Source organism: Bos javanicus, chromosome 25 (genome assembly GCF_032452875.1).
Source record: "Bos javanicus breed banteng chromosome 25, ARS-OSU_banteng_1.0, whole genome shotgun sequence".
NCBI classification, from domain to species: domain Eukaryota; kingdom Metazoa; phylum Chordata; class Mammalia; order Artiodactyla; family Bovidae; genus Bos; species Bos javanicus.
The window spans coordinates 38,806,783-38,830,605 of record NC_083892.1 but is presented as its reverse complement, the minus strand read 5'-3'; the positions used below and the strand labels follow the sequence as shown (position 1 = coordinate 38,830,605).

Genomic DNA, 23,823 nt, shown 5'->3' with positions numbered 1-23,823 from the left:
GTGTAAGCATGAGTGTGTGTGGACGTCGGGCGTGGGCACCCATGTGACGGCCAGGTCTGAGGGCACATCTCTGGTGGGCAGCCCCCGCCCCTCACAGTGGGGAGAGAAGCCCGACTCGCCCACGTGGGGGTGTCCCAGCCACAGGCCTGGCCGAGGTCCCGGGAGAGCCAGCCCTGACCCCCCAGTGCGTGAGTGAAGGAGGTCCCGGGCCCCCAGTGGCTCCGGACGAGGCGGAGCCCAGGTCAGCCACCTCGCTGTGATCTGTGCGGACAGCCTCCCACAGAAGCCCGGAGCGTCTCTGAAAGGCTCTTCCCAGACTGCAGTTGAGGGTTCGCTGTGCGGTTTTCTGAGCCTTGCACCCCCTGTCCCACCCCACTGGCCTGTGGTCCCAGGGACCATGTCTCCCGTGTGTGTGAAGCAGAGCCCGCGGGGGCTTCTCGCACCCACCCTCCCGTCCAATGAATGCCCGCTGCTGCTGCCCTGGACACAGAGGGCAGAGGGTCAATCCTGCCCCTCTTGGGAGGGTCACTGCTGAGATCGCTCAAGGATCATCCCCTCAGTCTGCTCACCTGCTCCCGGCTGGAAGTGAACCATTGTGGGGAGTCCCGTGGGGGCACCCGGGGCTCAGGCAGAACCGGGAGGGACAGAGGCTCCTGTTCCCGAGTGGCTGCTGCTGCTCAGGTAGGCGGCTCACCTGGAGGACCACCCGGTGGCTCAGGAGGCGTCGCTGGCCCCCTCTGCCCACCTGATGGCCCCTGCCCTTGCCCCTCTGTCCTGCCCACCTCTGGGCCCGGCCCAAGTCCAGGTCCCCACTTCTCCCCAGACACCTGCCCACCTGCCCTGAGCCCCTGCCTCAACGGTCCCTCTCCATCCTCCCCCTGGCTGCAGGCAGGTCCTGGAACCCAATCTAGGGCAGGAAGTTTCCACGTAAAACCGATGCTGCCAACGTGCCAGTCCCGACTGGACACATACAGTGTGATTTCACTGGATGAGTTCCCCGGAGTCAGCTTCATAGAGACAGAAGGGAGGCGGGTGGGTGCCAGGGGCTGCGGGAGGCGGGTGAGGAGTTAGTTGTTAGTGGGGCAGAGTCTCAGTTTGGGAGGATGAGAGTGCTCTGGAGATGATGGTGGAGCCGCTTACACGACCACGTGAATGTACTGACCACCACTGAACTGTCCAGATACAAATGGTTCAGACAGCAAGTTTTATGTTGTGTACATTTTACCCCTGGAAAATACAAGTATGTGTATTAAGTAAAAACGAAACCGACTCGGTGCCCACAGCCCCCACATAACACCTGCGCTGACCCGGCCTCTGCCAGCTGTACAGAGCCCTCGTGTGGAGGGCAGCTTGGGTCTCCCTGGCGTCCTGCATCCCTGCCCGCCAGCCCCGCCTTGGCTGTGCCCCTCCTCGTGGCCTCTGCCCCCCCCACCCTCCAGCCCCCAAAGGCTGAGTCAGTGGCTGCCCCCTGACGGCCCCAGGCAGCAAATGGGCCCCGTTTGGGGTCTCACGTCTCCCTCCAGGGACCCTCAAGCGGCCCGGTAGAGATTCGGTTCTCAACACCTGAACAGCAGCAGGTGACCGGAGTGCCCCACCTCGGCCCACCCTCCGGGGTTGCAGAGGAGGTCGCAGGGGAAAGGTCAGGGGCGCCCCAGCTGGAAGGACCACACAGCTGCCCGGTTTTGCTAAATCAATTCCACTTTATTTGAAACTTTTGACATGCCACAAATTTACATGAAAATACCCATTCGAAATGTAAGTTGGAACACAAAATTCAGAAGCAGCTTCACCAAAGGACAAAGAGGTCTGTCATTGAAAGGCAGGTGACGCAAATTCGGTCACTTAGCACCTGGTCACATACAGACATGCTGTGAGACACCCTGGCACCCCCCACCCCACCCCCTCACTACCGATCCTGTGCTGAGCGGGACTCTCTGGCCAGAGGGGCAGGCAGTGGTCAGATGGGCAGGTGGGCGGGCGGGCAGTAGTCCGAGTGGCAGCCAGGAACTGGCTGGAGGCAACCAATGGCCGTGGGGTGTCACGTGCCACGGCACACAGGCAAAAGCACACACCTGCACACAGCCCTCTGCCCACCCCCACCGCTCTCACACCCTCGCGCCCCCGGTGGGCACAGCAGGGCAGCCTCTGGGTACTGCTGGCCTGGAGTCTGGTACAGCTGGTGCCCCAACCCTGTGCTATTAATGCAAGACCTCATACTTCAGAGTTTTTTGAAAAAACTTCAGAAAGTAATTTAGACGACGCTGGTCAGCCTGTGTGGGACCTGGGGTTTGTGAGTTTCTGTGGGTGTTTGCTCATCACGCCCGGCAGACCGGAGACACTGCTCGTCAGAATCCTGTGCCCTGAGCCCCTCCGCACAGGGAGGGGGCCAAGGGCCGAGGCCACGAGGACCACAGGCGTCGGCGTCCACGTCTCCCTCAGTGGGGGCCACACTCCAGTATCCTCACCCACCAATCCTCCTTCTTTTTCCAAGGTCTCAGCACTTTGCAAATCTTAACGGAACAGGGAGGCCGAGAGGAAGCAGCAGGCTGACCGGTGCTGCTCAGAGGGGGACGGGAGGGAGGACCCATCCCGGCAGGCCCCCCGCTGCCAGGCTGGGCGGGTTGGCAGGGTATGCACTGGGACCCGCCACCATCCTGGCCATGCACCAGGAGACCACCAGGGCAATGAGGTTGTGACCGCTGGGTTCAGGCCCTCCGGCCAGCAGAGACCCGGGCACCCCGGCCCCACTTCCCCAGGCCAGGCATCTGCCAAACTTCTGCTCCTAGGGCCCCGGATCCCGCCTCAGGGTGGGGCTGGGCAGGGGGTCAAGGGAGCATCATCTCAAACACCCAGCCTTGCACAGCCACCGGAAGAGGGCACCTCAGCCCCAGGCCCGAGAGGAGAAGCCCTTGGAGACCTGGAAAAGGGACCCTCGGTCCTGTCTTCCCAGGTCCTCGAAAGGCAGCCGACAGGCCTCGGGACTGGGAGCGCCTTCGGGCGGGTGGCCGGGCTGCCTGGAGGCACTGACTTAGCAGAGCCCAGCCCCAGGAGCAGGCAGGGCCTCTGGGTCTGGGCGGGGCCTCGGGTCTGAGGGCGAGGCACCGGCAGAGGGGCGGCTTCCAGAGGCCAGCTGGGGTCTCTTGTTAACAAAGACACAAACATCCGTCTGGGTCCCCTCCTCCCTCATTCCCCGCTCCCCGGTGTCTGTCTCGCACACACCACGCACACACATCATGCAGACGTGTGCTCCCACACTCGTGTGCACACCACGAACAGAACCCTTACATGGCTGACTACACTCACACGTGCAGGCACGTAGATGTACACGCACGCTCCACGCACACAGCACACACGCGTACACACACACACATGCGTGCACGCGCAGGCCCCAGAGCTGACCAGGCCCCTCTCCGCAGGCAGCATATGGTCCGCCGCTTAACAGCCCAGTTCCGCCAATTGGGGACCATCAGGGTGGGTTCTTCTCCCAGCATAAAATGCTGCAGAATATAAATTGCAATTAACAACGGTGCCAAAATAGCACTTAGTGAGAATAAGCATGTTACTGACATCTGGTGCGTCCTGTCCCGGCGGCAGGAGCGGGGGAAATGCTTGCTCTAAGTAAAGCGTGGTCGGGGGGACACTGAAAACACAAGCCCCTCTCAGGGGGCTGCTTTCCAAGGCAGCTCGCGCCCCAGCCTCCCGTGAACGGCCCCTCCCAGCCCTGTTGGCTGGCACAGATGAGGCTGTTGGTTGAAAGCGCTTGCTTATGAGAACCATGGCTGCCTGCGGGGAGGGTCCCAGGGGAAGGTCTGTCTCTGGCCTGAGTCCAGCTGCTGTGGATGAAGACATGAGTACCAGGGCCCCTGGGTCTCCTGCCCCCATCCTGGGCCGAGTCCCCCGGCTGGTCAGGCTGAAGCTGGCCACAGCCCTGCTCTGAGGGAAGCGGTCAGTCCCCATACCACCTTCCCGATGGCCCTGCAGGTGGTCTCTAGGTGCATCCGACAGAAATGCCCAGGAATGGAGGCGGGGGGAATCCCACCACCTCTCAGACCCTCGTTCACAGCATGTGGCCTTGTCTCTCCGGGGCCTGGGGCGGTCTGGCCTGCAACCTGCGAGGATGCCAGAGGAGCCAGCCAGGAGCGTGGGGTGAGGGCCCCAGGCGTTCCCCTGGAGCAGCCGGCACGCTGGTCCCTCCAGGCAGGAGGCAGAAAACTGCCAGCGGCACCTGGGGAAGGAAGGGGGCACCCCACGCTCCAGAGCAGACAACGGCACCCACAGCAGGAAAGCCACGGGGTGGGGGAGGAGCCCAGCTCCACGTGCAAACACACGGTCTGCCCAGTGCAGGGAGGCGAGAGCAGGGCCAGGGCCATGGGGCAGGAGGCCGCCAGACAGATGGTGCTTCGGAGGACTGACCGGAGCGCTGGGGGCGTGTGTGCGTCCGGGACCCTGACCCCAGGCACGCTTCTGCCCTCCGAAGGCCTCCTGATCCCCTGGGCCTGGTGGGGGGAGGGCTGCTGAACTGTCTGCCCCAGGAGGACCCCGGGAAGGGCAGGTGAATGTGGGCTCAGGGTCCAGGTCCCTTCAACAGGCGAACGACAGGACAAGAGACACGCAACGGGGGCAACCAGCATGTGCAACCGAGCAGGAAGCCAGCGAGGCTGGGGGCCACGGAGCAGACAGCAGCCAAGGTGGGCAGCAGCGGCGAGGCGGGCCTGGCAGACTGCATGCCCAGCCCAGAGTGGGAAGGAGGCCAGCCCCGGGCTCTGGGGAGGCAGCCTCTCTGGAGACCCAGCAGCCCCCGGCTGGAAGGCCCCCTGACGCCACCCAGCCTTCCTGGGACATCTCCAGGAGCGTCACCAGGGGTGTCGGGGCAAGCCTCTGGGTGCAGGGACCCCAACCGGCGCCCTTGGAAGCCCACCAGCCGTGGGGGTGATGGCTCTGGGGGAGAGTCTTGGGGTGACAAGGTAGAGGCACCCGGTGACCCCAGGGTGTGAGGCTGGGACATGGGGAGGCTGCCCCCCACCCCCCCCACCCCCCATTTTGGGAATAGCTGCAGTGCCATTTTTTAAAGTGCTAAACACAGCTCTCTGAAATAGGGTAATGGGGTTGCCTTTCCGGCCTCACACGTCCTTTCTGGGTTCTGATATTTCAAGTTTTTCTAACGAAGCAGGTCTGCCTACATTTCCCCAGAAACAGGGACCTGCAGCTTCCAAAGCCGGTGGCCGTGACCGCGTGCAGCCGGGGACGCCTGGCCACCCGCTGCTGGCCTCAACCTGCCTGATGTCGTCTGGCTGGAAAGGAACTGGAGACAAAACCGGGTTAACAGGAAGAAGGGAGCCCCAAACTGCAGCCACACACCTGGAGCTCCCCTCTGCCCCTCCCCAGAGCCTGGAGGCCGCCGACCAGCAACACAGAGTCAAGGGACGCTCCTGGGCGGGGGGCACTGGGGCCATGCGGGGCTCTGGGACCTGGCTCCAGTGAGTCCGCACCCCTGAAGGCACCCCCGCCGGGCCCCCGGTCACCGGCCAGCCGGCCTCGCATCCCTCCCCCCCATCTCAGCCGAGGGGCGCTGAGGTGGAGTCCTCACAAGGAAGCGCTCAGGGGCCGGGCGGGCGCACGAGACAGCCCGGGAGGTGGCTTCCTTCCCGCTGGGAGCCCGGGGGTGCGGGCCCGGGTGGCGGGCAGGTACAGCAGCTATGGCTGAGGGGGAGGCCACACGCCTGTCCAGGCTGTCCTGGGTCCGTGGCTGCCGCCAGGCACCCACTCCCGTCACCACCACAGGTTGGGGGGCTCCTCGGCCACTCTGCTTTTAAACAAGGTGACCTCATCCAGATGCACCATGGGCACGTCCCGGATCACGTCGGTCAGGCCCTCGTGGAGCAGGGGGAAGACGACGACGTTCAGTGCTGGCCGCTCCGCCTGGAAACTGAACCAGAGGGAAGCTGTTAGCAGGCCGCGCGCAGACAGGCCGTGTCCCCAAGGTGCGGCGGCTGACGCGGGAGTGTGCGCGGGGGCCTTCCCGCTGTCCGAGCAGGCCCTGTCTCCCCGGGGCAGCGGGGAGGTCCCTGAAGGTGACACTAGGGAGCCGCAGCACCGAGGTTGCACAGGCAGGACTCGGCAGGGACGGGGGCCAGGCGGCCAACCCTGTGCACACACAGACCTTCCAGAAGGACACCGACTCCCAAGTCATGTGACACCGTCACTCTGCCGGGAGGACATGCCCCAGTGCCTGCCGCCAGCCCTGGACCTCTGCGGGCACCTCAGACCAGCCTTCCACCTCGTGCAGCCTTGGGCACCAGGCTCCACCCCGTGGGGCGGGGGACAGTTTACAAGGAGCATCTGCCGGGCCGGGCACCACGCTGCAGCTGACAAGATGTCACCGCAGGTCACCTCCCCACAGCCCCTGGCCAGCGAGGTGACCGCCCCCTTCCCACCCGGAAGCCAAGGTGCCTCTGGTCACGGGAGGAACTTCCATCCCATATTATTGCGAAGGGCGAGAGGCAAGAAGGTGGCCGCACAATTTGCCAGAGCTAAAGCCAGGCCGCCCCCAGCCCACACCTGCTGCAAGGGACGAGGAAACGGCGGCCCCAGCTTCCCTCAATCCCCGCAGCGGCACTGCACGGGATCTCGACATGTGCAAACTGAACGCCAGAAAGCCATTCATAAAACCTGATGTTGCGGCAATAAAGACGCTGAGGAAATGCCTCCGGTTCTGAGCACCGTGTTCTGCTCCTGGTGGGAGCGTCTGTGACCATGAACCTCGTGGGCAAGTCCTCACCTGCAAGCCTGCTGTGCGATCTACTTGACTTGAAACAAGATATTCTCAGGTGTGGGACGTGCATGCAAGATGCCTGCCTGCCCACCTGCCTCCCCGAGGCTCTTATGGAGCCGCCGTCAAGATGCCGAAGGGGATTAACTTCTCACTGGAGCCCGGAAGGCAGCTGCCCCTTCAGAGCAGCCCTGACATGCGACTCCTGCCCCAAGTAAACCGACGTCCTTCCGAAGGCTTTCTCTGGGGTCAGCACCCAGGTCAGCCCTGATCTTGACAGAGCGGGGGCTGGGGGGTGCTCAGTCGCCCTCATACCTCTGAAAGGCACCTCCCAGACCAAGGAGTCCACACGCCCTCCCAGCTGGAGTCTCACCGTCCCCACGCAGAGTGAAGCGTGGACAAAACGTGGACGAGGGGCAGCAGCAGGGAGAGCAATCGCTCCTTCCGAGGGTGGGGCTGAGGTCCCCTCTCCCTTCCCGGGGGCGGGGAGACAGGCTCTTGGTGGGGCTCGTGTGGAGGGCCATCGATCCCCAGGTTTTGCGGGGTCAGCTGCACATGGCTTGTAATGTCTGTGTGTACAGTTCGAGTGTGGTCTGAGACTGGAGTAAATCGATACAAGGCAAGAAAAGTCAATTCCTTGCTGTCCCCTATGTTCGGAACCAGACGGATGAGCCACAGCAGGGGAGGCCGCCTCTGAGGGCCGCTACCCTGACCAGGGCGAATCGCATCGCGAGAGCAAAGACCCAAAGCTGCATGCAGCCTGAGGTTGCAAGGACAAAAACCAGGCCTGCCAGGTTGGTGGGTTCACCTCCAGGCATGGTGTGTGTGTCCTCCTGGGCACCCCCACCTGGGCACCGCCCCCCCCCATGCCCAGGTCCACCCTCAGCAACCCCCACACCATCCTGGGCAGCAGAGGCGGGGAAGCCCCTGCCTCCCCTCACTGCTAGCCTGGATCTCATCTAGGGTAGAAAGAGGCAGGCTGTCTGGAGCCTGAGCTCAGTCCACACTCACTCTGAACCTGGCATCTGCGAGCTCGGCCACCTGGCCCCCACAAGGGGCAACAAAAGCTCTAGATGGCGAGAGGAGACGCCACCCTGGATGCCGTCCCTCCTGGGGGCCCGAGGGCACCAACAAGATACAGAGCTTCAGAAAGTTCAACCAGACTGACTCTCTGGCACTTGCAGCGGTCGGAAGGGAGGAGCCACACCGAAAACTTTCTACACACACCAGGGGATTTCCAAGGGGCCTCTGGGTGCTTGAGAAGCTCAGCTGCCCCAAATGCCTTCTCCGAGCCTCCAGGGAGCAGACAAGATTTTGCTTGTCTTAAAACCATTGTTGTGTTCAGAAAGAAAACACGCCAAAATGTAAGGTGAGCGCAGGGGCCCCAGCCCCTCCCGTGGCGCCAACGCACCCTCTCCTTCTGTGCTGAGCGCGTTCCTCCTGGACGCGGCCTGGCGACGTCTCAGGACACAGACAGCCTGAGTCGGGTTTGGTGAATTTCCTTCAGTCTTCGGGGCTGTGACCAACCTTCACCCAAGGCAATAAAGCACCCGGGCGGGGACCACCTCCTCCATGGTCCCGTCCCGGCCAGCGGGCCGCTTCCCCCGGGGACACGGTTTAGGGACCCCTTCCCAAAACCATATTGGTAAGCTTCGTTTCACACAGTATAATCATATACGCGCTTGAGCCGTTTCCTCAGGATAAATTCCAGAAACAGGGCCATTGGATCCGAGGGCACGAACACGTCAACGTGTCAAAAGATGGGCCCACAGCGGACTCGGATGCCACAGCAAGGACCCGAGGGGACGCAGCTGCAGAGCGACCGGGGGCGGGCGGATGAGGAGGGGCAGCCTGCGGTGCGTCTGCCTGTGGCTGACACGGGGAGGCGGCTGGCGGGGAGGTTGAGCCCCAAGGTCGCCGCTGACACAGGACTCGACGGGGCGCCACAGCCCCAGGACCTCAGGCCCGGCCGTGGCCCAGCGGACGCGGAGAGGGGCGTCCCGTGCAGGCAGCTCTGAGCCTGCGGTCCGCGAGTGCACGAGGGGGCCTCAGGGACCTCGGTCTCCGTGCTTGGCCCTGCAGGTGCCTCGGAGCTGGAAGGGCTCCGGGAGGGGACGGCTGGGGCCTCAGCCTGGCAGCAGTGCTGGCTTGCTTCTGGGCCTGAGTAATACCTGCTGGCTTGCTTCTTGGCCTGAGAAACTAGGAGAGAAATTAAAGTTGGCAGCCTCGGGTTCCCCTGCTGCCCCACCCAGATAAAAGTCTTATAGAAAAGCCAAAGTCATAAGACCTTTTATAAAAGCCACTCTCGCTGTAACAGGGATTTTCAAGAAGCAGGGAGGTGGGCAGTGGCCTAGAATAAAACAGTTACTAAAGCTTCTCAGAACTCAAGATGCGCTCCAGGCGGGTGTGCAGGGCATGCCCTCCGAGCTCCCTGCCAGGCCTGCGGGGACCCCTAGGGCCCCTTGGGGCAGCCTGGATCCACCCTCGTGCAGAGAAGCGGGCAGGGAGAGACCCTCCGTGTCAGGGCTCACTGGCCGCCCGCCCATGTGGAGGAACAGGATCGTAAACCCATGGGCTTGGGCCCCTGGAGCTGGTAACTCGGTGTGAGGCTCTGTCACCAGAAAGGCCTGAAGGAGGTGGGCCGGGGCGAAGCAGAACACAGAGCAGCTGGTTTGGGGTGTCCCTGGGGCACCTCCCCTTCCCCCCAACACACACACCTCCAGGACCAACACAGCAGACTTCTCACAGCCTTCGAGAAACGCCTCCGAGAGGCGCCAGGGAGAAACAGCGCACGCCCCGGCTTTTGTCTGAGACACGCCTTGAAAGCTTCCCTGTGGGGACCCCAAGTCCCTTACAGGCTGCGCTTCGTTACATTGGCTTGATGCATCATAATTTACTTCCCAGTCTCCTACAAATGGGGGGCTTCCCACGTGGCTCAGTGGTAAGGAATCCACCTGCAATGCAGGAGATGTGTGTTCAATCCCTGGGTCGGGAAGATCCCCTGGAGAAGGAAAACAGCAACCCACTCCAGTGTTCTTGCCTGGGAAATCCTATGGACGGAGGAGCCTGGCGGGCTACAGTCCATGGGGTCGCAAATGAGTCAAGCACGACTGACGGACTGAACAGCAAGTCCTACTGCCGTTCTCTTGGGTTGTGTTCCGTCTTCTGCTAAAAACAAACAGCGCTAACTCCGCCAGGAAGAGCTTGGCGTGAACCCTGCCTCAGGCCCGGCTTGGTGTGAACCCTGCCTCAGGCCCAGCTGCAGGCGGGAGCCTGGAGCGTGGCTGGGCTGAGGCTGTGAGTTCAGCCTCCACAGAGCTGGCCCACCCGCCTCCGGTGACAGGTGGTCCCCTCCTTCCACTAACACGAGTGGGCTTTGCCTGAAGGGGTGGAAAGGGTTGCACCAACGTGCTCCAGGGGCCGTGTGGCCCCGTGTGACCAGCGCCCACATAAGACTCTGCGGCCACCCCCCTCCAGGAGGTCACCACCACCCATACCAGAGCAGACCACAGCCTGCCCTGCCCTTCCACAAGCAGGGCTCTTCCTGCCTTTCCCACAGGGGAGGCTGGGTCCTTTCTTTGTCCCGCGCCCTCGGACATCTGCCTGGTGTGAAGGTTGTGTCTGGGCCCGCCCCCTCTGCTGTGCAGGCAGGCCAGGACACTCAGATCTCTGCCCGTAACAGGGCCAGCAGGTCATTTTCCGTACATGACTTTTTGTTTTGTTTCGCCTCATTTTGTTGTTTTGGCTGCATCGGGTGGTTTGTGGGATCTCAGTGCCCCGATGAGGGATGGAAGCCCAGCCATGGCAGTGACAGCCTGGAATCGTAACCACTGGGCCTCAGAGGCATGCGGGTGAGTGGGCAGGTGCTTGAGTAATCCTCTGAGCTTGAGGCAGGGCACCACGTGAGAAAAGGTGGCGACAAGCCCCTCCAGGTCGTCATCCCAGGTGGAATGCGTCCTGCTGTGATGCCTGAAGCCAGCGCCATCACCCTGAGCCAAGGCACCACCTGCTGGGTGCCTCGCAGAAGCGCAGCCGGGACCCCATGCCCCGCAGCAGAGGCCTTGCAGGAACACAGACGTGTCCTTCCAGCGCGGGTCCCGCTATACCTCCAGCCTCTCGGAGCCTCGGTCTCCCCACTTGTGCTGGGGCTCGGGGCACACAGCTCACAGGGCTCTGGGGCGGCAGGAACCACAGAGGCAGGACATGGCAGGGGGAGCCCACAGGGGGGCCACGCTCCAGCACGCACAGGGCTCCAGGCACCTCAGCTGCTCAGCGGGTCCCCAGCATGGCCCCAGCCTGTGCCCAGGAAACCCACCCAGCCAACGTCGACCTCGGGCCCGGACACCGAGGGCAGAGACACAGTGGTGAGTGGGGAGTGCCCCCCACAACCCCGGCCTTTCTCCAGGCTCCCAGGCGCAGGCCTGAGAGAAAGGGGAGTCACGAGTGCAGAGTCAGCTGTGAAGGCCAGGCCAGAGCCACCACAACGTCCTTAAAAGGGAATGTGTGCAACTTTAACGACACACAGAGACACCCCTGGTGGAGCGTTAACTCAGCAAAATCAGCACAAAAGCACATAACGACTCCTTCCTAGAACTGCTGGCCACTCTGGCTGGGGGAGCCAAGGGGAGCTTCCACTTGAAAACAGCTTGATCCACGGTCTGTTTTTATTTTTCTTTATTTATTTTTTTTACGGTCTGTTTTTAGAAAGATCATGAACACCAGGGAGGAGAAAACCCTTGCTAGGATTTCTCCTGAGGAAGGCGACAGCAAACCGCAAGGACCGGCGACCCCATAAGGACCATTTGGTGGGGCGGCCTGAGCCCTATGACTCCGGAGACCTGGCTGATGCCACGTCTGTAATTCTGTGACCAGCCTGGCCTCCTCCATCACGTTCCCCTATCCGCGGGGCGTGGAGATCTGGGAGAAGGGGGCTGGGACCCCCAGGGCCACACTCGATGGCCGCCAGGGGCACTGCCGCATCACATTTCCTCTCCAGGGGGCCTAAGCGCTTCATGCCCCTGGGGACCCGCTCGGGGCAGACCCCCCTCCCCAGGAAGGGCTGCTCCAGGCCCTCACTCCAGTCCTGAGAGCCGATACACGTTCCTGCTGGACCGGTTGTCAAACTCCAGGACCCACTAGGGAAGGACACGGCCTGGTGTGTACACACCGCACACCTTCTGCAAAGGCCCGGATGGCAAGGGGGACACACACACCCACGAGAAGGCAGAATCCTGTGAGCTCTCCGCCCTGACCACAGCCCCGCAAACGCCTGCTGCTTCTAAATCTGAACCAACGCAGAGACATGGAAAACTGGAGACTGAAAAGATGTCTGTACAGTCCACAGAAGCAAAAGTAGAACGAGGCTCCCTTTGTGAACGTGCTCGGTGCCGCTAACCGCACACCATGAAACAGTTAAAGTCAGAAACTTTAGGTTACACATATTTAAAGATCTTTTAAAAATACCATCTTCTCTGCGTTGGGAAGATCCCCTGGAGGAGGGCATGGAACCCACTTCAGTATTCTTGCCTGGAGAACCCCATGGACAGAGGAACCTGGCAGGCTACAGTCCACAGGGTCACACACAGTCAGACACGACTCAAGCGACTTAGCACACTTACTGAAAAACAAGTCTTTAGCGTCGGGAAGGGCTTCACCAGGCCCGGCTGGCAGGCGCACAGCCATCAGAGGGCACTGCAGTCAACCTCTCTGAGACTTAGGTTCCACCCCCAACCCTGACTTCTCCAGTGTGCGCTGGAAGGCTTAGAAACCCCAGAAGGATCTCTGTACTTGACATAACGCCCTCACTGAGGACCCCAGGGACCAGGAGAACTTCGGAGCGCTAGAGAGAACTTCCGGAGCGCCAGAGAGAGCTTCCAGAGTGCATAGGTGAGAGGTCACAGGATCCGGAGTGTCCCCCGGAGTGGACCCTGCAGACATCGCTTCACTCAACTGCTTCCCTACAAACTGCCGGTGAAGCCGAGTTCACCATTTCCTGCTAGACCGACAGCACACGCTTACTTGGCCAAAGGCAGCTGCCACGTGCTCAGGTTAGCACCCACGGGAGCAGCCTCTACAGGAGTCTCTGAACTTTCTGTGCACACAGGGGTCAGGTTCATGTCTGGCAGTTGCCCCGGAGATTCCCCGCAGCTGTCATTCAAAGCCCACGGAGCTGCGTTTTATACACCAACCAAGAGGCTCTGCTGCCTGCGTTCTGGGACCAGGGGCCAGGGCAAGTGGCAGATTTAAGAGGAAGCTTGGGGCGTAGGAGGGTAGCAGGGGAGGCTGTTGGACCCACAGCCGTAACCTGCGTCCACAGTGAACACCGACGGTAGGGAAAGCCAGCAGCGGAGAGGCGGGCCCACGGCAGGCGATGGCACAGCGGCCGCACTCTGGGCTCACCGGCCCCAAGCGCCGCCACTCCCTGAGGAAGCCCCACAGTAGGGCCCGCCAGGAATGAGGGGATCGGCCACAAACAAGGAGACGCAGCCCGGCAACAGGCACGCGAAACGATGCTCCCTGGAAATACACCGCACAGACTCATGGTGCGAGGACAGGCTCGCCCAGGAGCCCCGGGCATCTGGCAGCGTCTCGCATGGGCGAGGCTGTGGGCCAGGGGCTCTCCCACCCACAGGGACGCTTAGGTGTGGGATGGCCATGCAGAGAGCACGAAACCGAGCCACTTCCTGGACACGCCCTATCACTTCTAGGACCCTGCACACTGCGGGGTGGGGGTGGGAGGCTGGGGACGAGGACAAGTCAGCAAACAGCACAGGGACAAGAGCCAGGCCTCTGCTGCTCGAGGTGGAGGCTCTCAGGAAAGAAGGGGGCAGAGGTCCTCGTGTGAGGCAGGGCTGGAAGCAGCCTCCCCAGGCACCCGGCTGGCCCAGAGCTCTCCAGAAGACGGCCCACCAGGCGTGACAGGGGCTCTGAAGCGAACCCGTGCAGAAAAACGACGTGATGGGGAAACGACGCCTGGAGCCTAAGGCTGAAGGGTGACGGGTGGCACCACGTGGGTGCCCGGTTCTGACAGCTGTCCCCCGGGGAACTCCTGAGAAGCCGGAGGATGACGACGAGGAGGGTCCTGCCGCCTGCGAGGGGCCCGCGCACTCACCTGCGGAGGAGGGCCTGCTGCAGGCTGCGGCAGGTGCTGAGCGACTCGCCGGTGAACAGGTGGCACACCACCACGTGCAGGCAGCGCGCCATGAAGGCCAGCACGGCCTCGGGCTGCAGCGTCCCGCTGCGCGACACCAGGCAGAGGCGCTGCAGCGCGGAGCACTGGCTCAGCGCCTGGAAGAACTGGGCGTTGGCGCTGAAGTAGGGCTGCTCCAACCTGTGGGGAGACAGGACATGCGGCATGAGACGACAGGGCTCCTGTCCGGGGGCCCACAGGCCCAGCAGGCTCGCTCTGCGGCTGCACTGCCTTCTCAGAGCGCCTGAGAGCCAGGAGGATGGGGAGGGGTGCGGGGACCGGCTGCACCAGGCCCCGGAAGACGTGCTGCAGTGACACCCTCGGGACCTGCACGGGGCGCCGGGGGAGAGGGCCCGTGTTTGGAAGCAGGGTCTTTGCAGACACAAATGACTTGAGATGAGGGCACGCAGGACTGGGGCAGGAGCTGGTCCAATGACCGGTCCCTGAGAAGCCACGTGACGGCACAGGGAGCTGGCTCTGCGACAGCTGGGGTGCACTGCAGGGATACATCCACGACCCTAAGAATGCTCACACTGCCTGCAGCCACCAGAGGCCGAAGGACAGGCCTGGCACAGGCTCCCACCCACCTTGACCTGGGACTTCTGGCCTCCTGATTGTGAGAGGATGGCCCTGTTGTCTTGGGTGACCCAGCTGGTGGTCGTTTGTCAGGGCAGCCCCAGGACACGGGCACAGCAGCCCGGGGCAGGGAGCTGGGGCACAAGCAGAGCTTAAGATCATTTCCTGGTAAATCATACAGGAAGTCCTAGGCGGCCTCACGGACAGAGGTCAGCATGGATCCAGTCCACCCGAAAGCTTCCCACAAGGAAAACTGTTAATAAGGGTCGTCCTTGGGGATCAGAACCAGGCCCCAGCGGCACTTCTCAGACATGCTGGGCTGTCACCTGAGCTTTGACAACTCGCTCTGTTGGGGGAGTCCACGGTCACGTGGCCCGAGCCACTTCAAGGCTGGCAACACAAGAGGGAGAGGCCGGCCAGAGACATCCGCCCAGAGCGGGCAGAGAGCGCACAGGCGCTGTGGTGGGCGAGAAGGGCTTCATGGGATGATGGAGATTCGGGCACGTCTGCAGGAAACTGCAGCTCAGAGAGCTACGTCTGCCCCCTATGACTGACCAGGAGGATGCTTTAAAGGGCGGCAAGTGGGCACCAGGCAAGGCTCCCTCTCAACCAGCCACCCAGGCCTCTGGGGGCCTCTGTGCGGGCCGTTGTGGGCCCTCACCCTCCCTGTTAGCACGAGGGCCGGGAGGAAGGCACAGGACAGCCCTGCGCCAGGCCATGCCCACACTGTGGGGACACCGCCACACCTGGGGTGACATAGTCCTGAGCCCTCTGGGTCCAGCCACCCCCACCTCCAAGGCCCAGGCACTGCACAAACCACCCCCAGCACAAACATGGTGTAACACCTGGGACAGACACTGACACTCTCGGTGGGCCTGGGAGGCTGGCAAGACCTCCATCAACATGTAAGACCCACAGGGAACCCCAAAACCGTCTTGCCTGGTAAACTGAGAGTGACTTCCCGGGCAGCCCCCAAGAAGCTGATCTGCAGCCATGGGCTCTCGTCATCAAAAGAGAGGCTTCCAGGACAAGCAGCAAGACCCCCTGAGCCCACTCCCCGCAGAGGCAGTAGGCCTGTGCTGGGGGCAGAAAGCCTCCAAGCGTCAGGAGAGCCTGAGCGCTCTGAACGCAGTGATGCCCTGGGTGAGGCAGACATGGGGAAGGGGCTGTCTTCCCCCTCCCCAGACAAGAGCCCGAGGGCCAGCACTCAGCCTCCTGATGCCCAGGGACACGGACAAGACAGGACAGGGAAGCAACTTTAAAATCAGGTCTGAGGTGACGGGATGTCTGTTCAGAGCTGTCCCACACGAGAGTCACCAGGCCTTGAAACGAAACGCAGCAGGGAGCTGGGGGCTTTAATCACATGTAAACAGAAGTCCTAAGCTCCTAAAACCGTGGGGAACGGGGGTCCCTCTGGGCATGATTCTGAAAGGCCTCACGTTCTCTCCGGGTCCGGCAGGAAGGAAGCCCCCAGGGGCAGGGCTGCTGAAAATGGGAACACTGGAGCAGGGAGACAAGCCCTAACCTAGCACTGCTGGGCTGCAATCACCCCCCACCCGCGCCCTGGCCGCCTGCAGGATAGAGATGCCGCCAGCCAGCGAAGGACACGTTGCAGCACCTCGGCCACTAGGTGGCGATGCGGGACCTCGCTTCCCACTGGGGACCTCGCTGCTCAAGCAGCAGCGAGGAGAGCACGCGGTACACACAGACTCCTCAACACTTTTCTATTTTTCTCTTAACATGCCCGCCACCTCCAGGTCCGTCCCCAGAGATGCCCCTGTCATGGGTGTTCATGGCAGGTGTGGTGGGCGTGGGGGGCCCATCCACTCCACCTGCAGGCTGCCAGCACTGGAGGGCTAGCCGAACTCAGCGCGAGTGACCAGCAGTGTCTGTGGCCAGGGCAGCAGGGCAGAGGAGGAGGAAGAGGCACTTGCCATGACTGGCTGTGCCCTGGGGCAGGGTGTGTGTGGCACCCCCGCCCCCGTCGTCCCTCGCCCTTCCGCCCAGTGAGGATCTGGCCTCCACAGCTTGCTCCGTAAGGCTCTGTGGGCACAGGCAGGGGCTCAGGCCCCTCTCTGACCAGCGCCCGAGCCTCTGGGACACAGGCATTCAAACCGCCAGCGATGAGGGCGATGTCCCAGACCGGGCTCAGGAGCACGGCCTCCTGTGTGCTCTGCCAGGATGCCACCAACCGCTGTCGCTCCAACTCACACCCCGACACCCCCCACTACACACCGTCAGTCCCTGGTCAAGCCCCCGGCCCTCGAGACTCTCAGGCCTGTGCCCTCCGTCTTGGCAGGCATGCGGCAGGAAGGCAAACACGCTCGCCAAACTCAAGGCCACACTCCGCACTCCCCTCTGTGCCCTGGAGGCTGCGGCAGGGCCCCTCACCTGAGGTCCTTCAGCCGCTTGCAGTGCTTCAGCATGTCTGAGAGACCAGACATGTAGACCACCTTGCCCATCAAGCCCAGGTGGGCCAGCGAGAGCGACTGGAGCTGCTGGCACTGCAGGCCGATGCTCACCAGCCCCGAGCCCGTCAGGATGCTGGGCAGCTGGGCCAGCGTCAGGTGCCTCAGGAAGGCCAGCTGGCCGATGGCAGCCACCTCCGCGTCCCCGACGCTCTGCGCCCGGCTGCAGGGCGGCAGGGAGTTGCGGATGGCGGGCTCGTTGCGCGGCATGGCGGACGAGAAGTTGGAGCCGATCAGCTCCAGGCGGTCCAGAAAGGGCACGTTTTTCAGCAGCGACCAGAACACCGAGGACGGCTGGGGGCCTGCCGGCCCGGGGAAGGGGACGGACTGCACGCCAATGCGGACCTTCTTGCCGAAACCGCGGGGCACCGCACGCATGGTGGGCGGTATGGGCGCACGGTCGGCCCGCGGCGGGGAGTCGGCCACGGCGCAGACGGGCAGCGACAGGGAGCGCAGGCGGGGCAGCCGGGCCAGCAGCTGGCACAGGTGCTGGCTGGGGCCCGCGGGGCTGTGGTGGTGGGCGGCTGAGAGGTTGAGGTGCCGCAGGTTGGGGCAGGCCGCCACCAGCGCCTCCAGGATGGCAGGGTCGATGTCGTCCTCCGCCTTGCGGAGCAGGCAGTCAGGCGCCAGGCAGTGCGCGCAGCCGCTGAGGTTCAGGCCGGCCAGGCTCTGCAGGTCCCTGCCACTGTCAATGACGCGCTGCAGGAGGTGGCCACCAGATAGGGCGCAGCGGCTGAAGCTGAAGTAGAAGGGGCTGCTGAACTTCATGTGCTGCAGGAGGGCCGAGCCGTTGAGCCAAGACTTGGGCAGCTGCAGGGCGTCCAGGGCCACGTTGCGGGCCATGGACTCCAGCAGGTTCCGGGTGGCCCCGCTCTCGGCGAAGCTGCCGGGCACGGAGATGAGGAAGGCGTGGAGGTTCTCGGGCGTGCGGTCGCTGAGCACGGCCAGGTAGAGGCGCACCACCTCCTGGTTGATGTAGCCGGGGGCCAGGCGGGCGTAGAAGACGCGCAGGTGCTGGTAGTGCGGCACGTTGCTCTGGCCCACCATGAGCTGGCCCGAGAGCACGGCGCCCTCCCGTGTGCGGTCCAGGATCTCAAAGTAGAGCAGCAGCTTCTCGAGGCTGGTGCAGCAGGGCACCACGCCATACGAGGGTGTGTACAGTGTCTGCTTGAGCTCCCGCACACGGCTCAGCGTGGCCTTGCACTCGCTGCTCAGCTGGCTGGCGTCGAAGCCGGGGCTCACGTCGATGGCCAGGGAGCGCAGGTGCGGCAGGGCTGACAGCACCTTGGAGAGGCGCAGGGAGGTCAGGGGGCAGCCCGACAGGTTGACGCGTACCAGGCCGCGGCAGCGCGCCACGTGCTCCACCGTGGTGCCCGACAGCCAGTAGCAGCCGGCCATGCTGAGCTGCTGCACGTCCCGGCCGATCTCCTTCACCAGCCGCTTCACCTTGTCCTCGCTGGCCTGCGGATGGCGGGGAGAGGGGGACAGAGAGCGGCTGAAGGCACTAGCATCAACTCTGCCCTCATCCCCCAGCCCGCATCCTCCCCCCAATGGTCAGGGAGCTGCCTCATCCCTCCCCGCACACTCACCTCCCGCCAGCACTCAGAGCCCCGGCCAGGCGGGAGGGAAAGTGGGGCAGCCCCTGGGGAAAAGTCTGGTGGATCCCCTGAAGAGCCAGAGTCACCTCGTGACCCACAAGTCCACGGTCAGGTGTGCACACGAGAGGACTGAAAGCAGGGCTGGGACCGACACCAGCAGACCCCGGCTCCCGGCAGCACCGTTCACAACAATCGAAAAAATGGCAACAACCCAAGCTCTCCATTGACCGCTGAACAGATAAGGCAGTGGGGTCTGTCCACGCAGTGCGATTCTGCTCGACACAGCGAGGAATGATGAAGCTCGGCTGCTGCGACAGCACGGGGCAAGCCCTGAGGATGGAATGCTCCAGGAGGCCTGTCATAGAGGTCATATACTGTCTGATCCCACTGATGTGAGAGATCCAGAAAAGGCAAGACCAGAGAGAGCAAGCTGAACAGAGGCTACCAGAGGCCTGGGGAAAGGGGAATGGGAGTATTGCCTAATAGTTCCAACACTTCTGTTTAAGACGATTAAAAAGACTTTCAGAAAGAGTGACGACGGTTGCGTAACCCTGTGAATGTACTTAGGGCTAACAGCATGGTATGCTTAAAATGGTTAGGAAGGGAAGTTTCGTGTTGTGTGGGTTTCTTTCAAATCATACAGTAGAATCGTGTCCAGAAAGCGGGCTTTGGCCCTTGCTTTCTTTTACATCACGTGCACATTCACATGGTTACATGTTCCTCAAAAACCTGGCCTGGATGGTCAGGGAGCCACAGTACATCCAGCCCGCTGGTGGGCCCAGCGACTACCACGGCCTTCCGACAACACAGCATCGAGCGTCTGTGTATGTAAGGCTCGTGCACGTGATCACTTCTCTACAGCGATGTCCACAGCTGGAACCGCACAGGTGAAAGACACATTCTAAACACTCCAGGTAAGGCCTTCCCTGGTGCTCCAGTAGCTGAGACCCCAGTGCAGGGAGCGATCCCTACTCAGGGAACTGAGACCCTGCATGCTGCATTGCGCGGCCAAAAAAAATAAAATTAAATTAAAAAAAAACTCCTCACACCTACCTGACAGAATGGCCATCATCAAGAAGACCAAAATAACAAGCGTTGACCAAGATGCAGTAAAAAGGGAACCCTTGGACACTGTTAGTGGGAACGTAAACTGATGCAACCACTGTGGAAAACAGTATGGCGGCTTCTCAAAAAATTAAAAACAGAACTACCAAATGACCTACCAAGTCCACTTGTGGGCATTTACCCAAAGAAAGCAAGAACACTAACTCGAAAAGGTTCTCTGCACCACCTTCTCACAGCAGTGTTAGTGACAACAGCCAAGGCATGGCAGCAACTTGAGCGTCCATCAGTAGACGAGCGGAGAAGGAAGACGAGCCTGAGACACGCAGTGTGGCATTCCCGTCAGAAAAAAGAGGAGGAGGAGGTCTTGCCATTTGCAACAACACGGATGGGCTTTAAGGGCATTACACCAAGTGAGCTAAGTAAGTACACTAAGTGAACTCAGTTAAGAGGAAGGCAGACAGTGTAAGACCTCACTTATATGTGGAGCTAAAAAAAAACTCTTACAGTATAGGAATAGAGTCAATAATGTTATAATAACTTTCTATGGTGTGTAATCTCGAAAAATATCAAATCATTACGTTGTACACTTGAAGGTGATATAATAGTGTAAGTCAACTAGACTTCCATAAAAGACAGGAAGTTTTAAAACCAAGCTCATAGATAGAGGGAACAGATTGGTGATTTGGAGGGAGAGGATAATCAAAAGGCACAAACTTCCAGTTACAAAATAAGTCCTGGGGATGTGAAGTATAGCACAGGGACCATAGCTAAGAACCCCACATCATTATCACAAAGACGCAAACATACTGCATATGTGAAAGCTGCAAGAGAAGATCTTAAAAGTTCTCGTCCAAGAAAAACAATTACACCTCCATAAGGTACTACTGTTACTTCGACATGATCATTCCCCACTGCAGACAAACAGCAAACCATTACCATGTACACCTAAAAGTAATACAACGTTAGATAAAAAGAAGAAGACAGCAGGAGGAAATCTTCACAACCTCAGGTCTCACAAAGATTTTTTTCAACAGAATACAAAAAACAGGAACTCAAAAATTCAACTGGACATCAGCAAAATAAAAAACTTACACTCTTCAAAAGACTGGCCTCACCGATTCAATGGACATGCGTTTAAGCAAACTCCAGGAGATAGTGAAGGACAGGGAAGCCTGGTGTGCTGCAATCCATGGGATTGCAAAGAGGTGGGACACAACTTAGCGACCGAGTAACAAAAAAAATGCAAAATTTACACTCCTCAAAAGACACTGCTAATAAAATGAAACGGCAAGCCATAGACTGTGAGGAAACAGTCACAATACATCTGATCAAGGACTCGCACCAGAACATACAAAGAACTCCCAAAACTCATTAAGAAAAAGACAGACAATAACGAGTGGGCAAGAGCCTTGCACAGACACTTCTGAGACGATACACAAATCGCCCTTGCAGCTGATGAAAGTAGAAGTCACAGCGTCCTTCATCAGGGAAACCAAGTTAAACCCTCAAAGAGATACCAGCTCCCGTGCATCAGGATGGTTACCACCAGAAAGACTAACAGCATCAAGCACTGGGGAGGATGCAGGCAACCTCAACTCTGGGCTGCGGCTGGGGGCCGAAGTGGTGCCTCCAACTGTGCTCAACTTCACAGGAGAGCCCAACACCTTTCATGGGTCTGCAAGTCCACTCCTGGGTAACTCTCAACCTGGAAATCCGTCTCCCTCCTGGCCTGGTGCCAGGACCTAAGACCCTCCCAGAACAACACCCCCCTCACCTACACCCTGGCCCAGGTGGCTAACAGCCATACTTTTAGGCCCCAGGCTTTTCACCTTGGAAAAGTCTTCACTGCATGTGTTACAACATTGCCCTGGTTGTTTATGTTCTGGTTCTTTCACTGCAAGGCAGGCGGGGCTCTCAGTTCCCCCCCAGGGACCAAACCCGCACCCCCTGCACTGCAGGTGGAGTCCCGACCACTGGATCGCCAGCAGAGTCCCTGCGCCCCCAGCTTTCGTCACCCGGAGAAGGCGATGGCACCCACTCCAGTACTCTCGCCTGGAAAATCCCATGGACGGAGGAGCCTGGTAGGCTGCAGTCCACGGGGTCGCTAAGAGTCGGACACGACTGAGCGACTTCACTTTCACTTTTCACTTTCATGAATTGGAGAAGGAAATGGCAACCCACTCCAGTGTTCTTGCCTGGAGAATCCCAGGGACGGGGAGCCTGGTGGGCTGCCGTCTATGGGGTCGCAGAGCGGACACGACTGAAGCGACTTAGCAGCAGCAGCAGGCACCCCAGGCCTCAGCAGGGCACCTCGGTTGTTCCCCACCTCTGCCCCCACGCCAGACGCTGCCTCCGGGCCCCTCACCTCGTAGTCCTTCTGCAGCAGCACCGTGTGGGTGAGGCTCTTGTCCAAGCACAGCGCTGCGAGCTTCCGGCAGGTGCGCCGGACGTTCAGAACCAGGTCCGTGCTGGGCACATGGCTCAGGATGTGCAGAAGGATCTCGTCGGAGAAGCCCAGCAGGTGGGCGCTGTCTGCCACCGGGGCCGTGTCGCTGTCATCGCACGTGTCCTGAAAATAAGGGGCACCAAATTTCCATGGGATCTCCAAGGGCAGCCCTCAGCCAAGGGAAGTCCTCGCCGTGGTCTGTGGGGAGGAGCTGTTACCAAAACTCTTAACTACAGAGCAAGAGACATTGCACATTCTCTAAAAGCTCCCTTTCCAAGCTGCACACCAGGATCTCTCTTTGAACATAACAGAGTCTAAATGAAATTTCAATTTTTTTTTTTTTTAATTTAAGAGAGATTTTTCTTCCTACCGAAGTTCCTCAGCCAAGTCTGGCAGGTTTCCGACTCAACTCACGACCATCAGCTGAGGCTGTCGTTGGTGAAAGCTGCGGTTTCTCCTCCTTAGCCCAGAGTGTCAGTCGTAAAACCCTTGGGCAGGTGAATTCCATCCAGAAATAATGACACCTGGTCTTCACCCCCCAGGATCACTGTGATAGGTTAAGGAGTTACTGTGTATCAGCTCCTCAGAACAGCGCCAGATGGGCACCTCTCAGCGCTGTTGTTAAGGACGAGTAAAAGGAGAGAACGAAATGATGAAGCCCTCATAATTAAGCAGCAGCACCAACCAGACCAATGCCATTTAAAAATCTTAAAGATTCATAAAAAACAATGGAGACAGCGTAGCTTCTCTCCACTTCTGGTTAGAAACCCTTGTTGGTATTTCCAGTAAGATGTCCACACGTCTTACTGTTTCATTTTCTTTTTGCAAAAATCAACAAAAGATTTTCTGCCCAAATGTGGGCTTCCCATCTTACTGATCAGTGCCTTGTACAACCAAGAGGGAGAGGGACTAGGCCTCTGTTAGTGTGACAGGAAATCCCTGAATCAAGGCCAGGGAACTGGGATTCTCTAAGAAGAGCCCATTGGGGGGGGGTGGCGGCGGGAGAGAGGCATCCCTGTATCTTTCCAACACTTCCGGAAAGGACCCTCTTGCCTCTAAACTGACCTGAGTGGGGTGCCTCTGTGACATTCCCAGTAGAGTACCCAGAACTATTTCTACTGGCTTGCCCAATGATTCTGTCTACCAGCCCCACCTTCTCCAGCCTGCTTCTTTGCTGGTAATACTTGCCGAGGATGGAAGCGTCAAGGCTTGGAAAGCCGTGCTGCTGCCATGGCAACCGTTAAGTCCGGGAGGAAGGGCCCCTCTGCGTACCCCATGCAGGCACCAGGGGATTCCTGGGAGCTCTGACTGCGACGCCCCTCTGGCCTCTGCATCAAGCCAAGCCCTGGCCAGGGCAAGAAACGTTTGCACGTCCACTGCCGACCTACCAGCACCGGCCCCTCCCACTTTCCCGTTCTCCTGAGAGGCGGCAGCCAGATTTGCCTTCTCTTCCTTCTTTCCTTCCTCCCACCACTACCAGGGCAGCAGGCGGCCATCAGGCCCAAGTCCACAAGTTGCCCTGGGTCGCTGTATTCTGGGTCCACTCTTTCGAACCATACATTACTTCCCTGAGGAATTTCCCAGGTCCAATTATCTGGAATCGCCCAGGCACATCTGTTAAAAATCAGATTCGCAGACCGCACCCTAGACCGAGGGACTTCGTCTCCCGAAAGCGGGTGGAACCAGCGGTGATCATTATCAGGCGAGCTCGG

The 23,823-nt window shown here is 60.4% G+C and overlaps 1 protein-coding gene across 1 annotated transcript in view; it reads right to left on the bottom strand.

Moving 5' to 3' along the window:
* Window positions 1-1,680: 1,680 nt before the first annotated feature.
* FBXL18 (F-box and leucine rich repeat protein 18) overlaps window positions 1,681-23,823 on the bottom strand; it is a 33,670-nt gene continuing 11,527 nt past the window's right edge. Inside the window, exons 2-5 of the mRNA XM_061402258.1 lie at window positions 22,031-22,234; window positions 16,926-18,463; window positions 13,881-14,099; window positions 1,681-5,926 (exon numbers count right to left, since the gene is read on the bottom strand). Coding sequence (XP_061258242.1) covers window positions 5,770-5,926; window positions 13,881-14,099; window positions 16,926-18,463; window positions 22,031-22,234 — 2,118 coding nt within the window. The 3' untranslated portion in view covers window positions 1,681-5,769. The remainder of the gene's footprint in view (window positions 5,927-13,880; window positions 14,100-16,925; window positions 18,464-22,030; window positions 22,235-23,823) is intronic.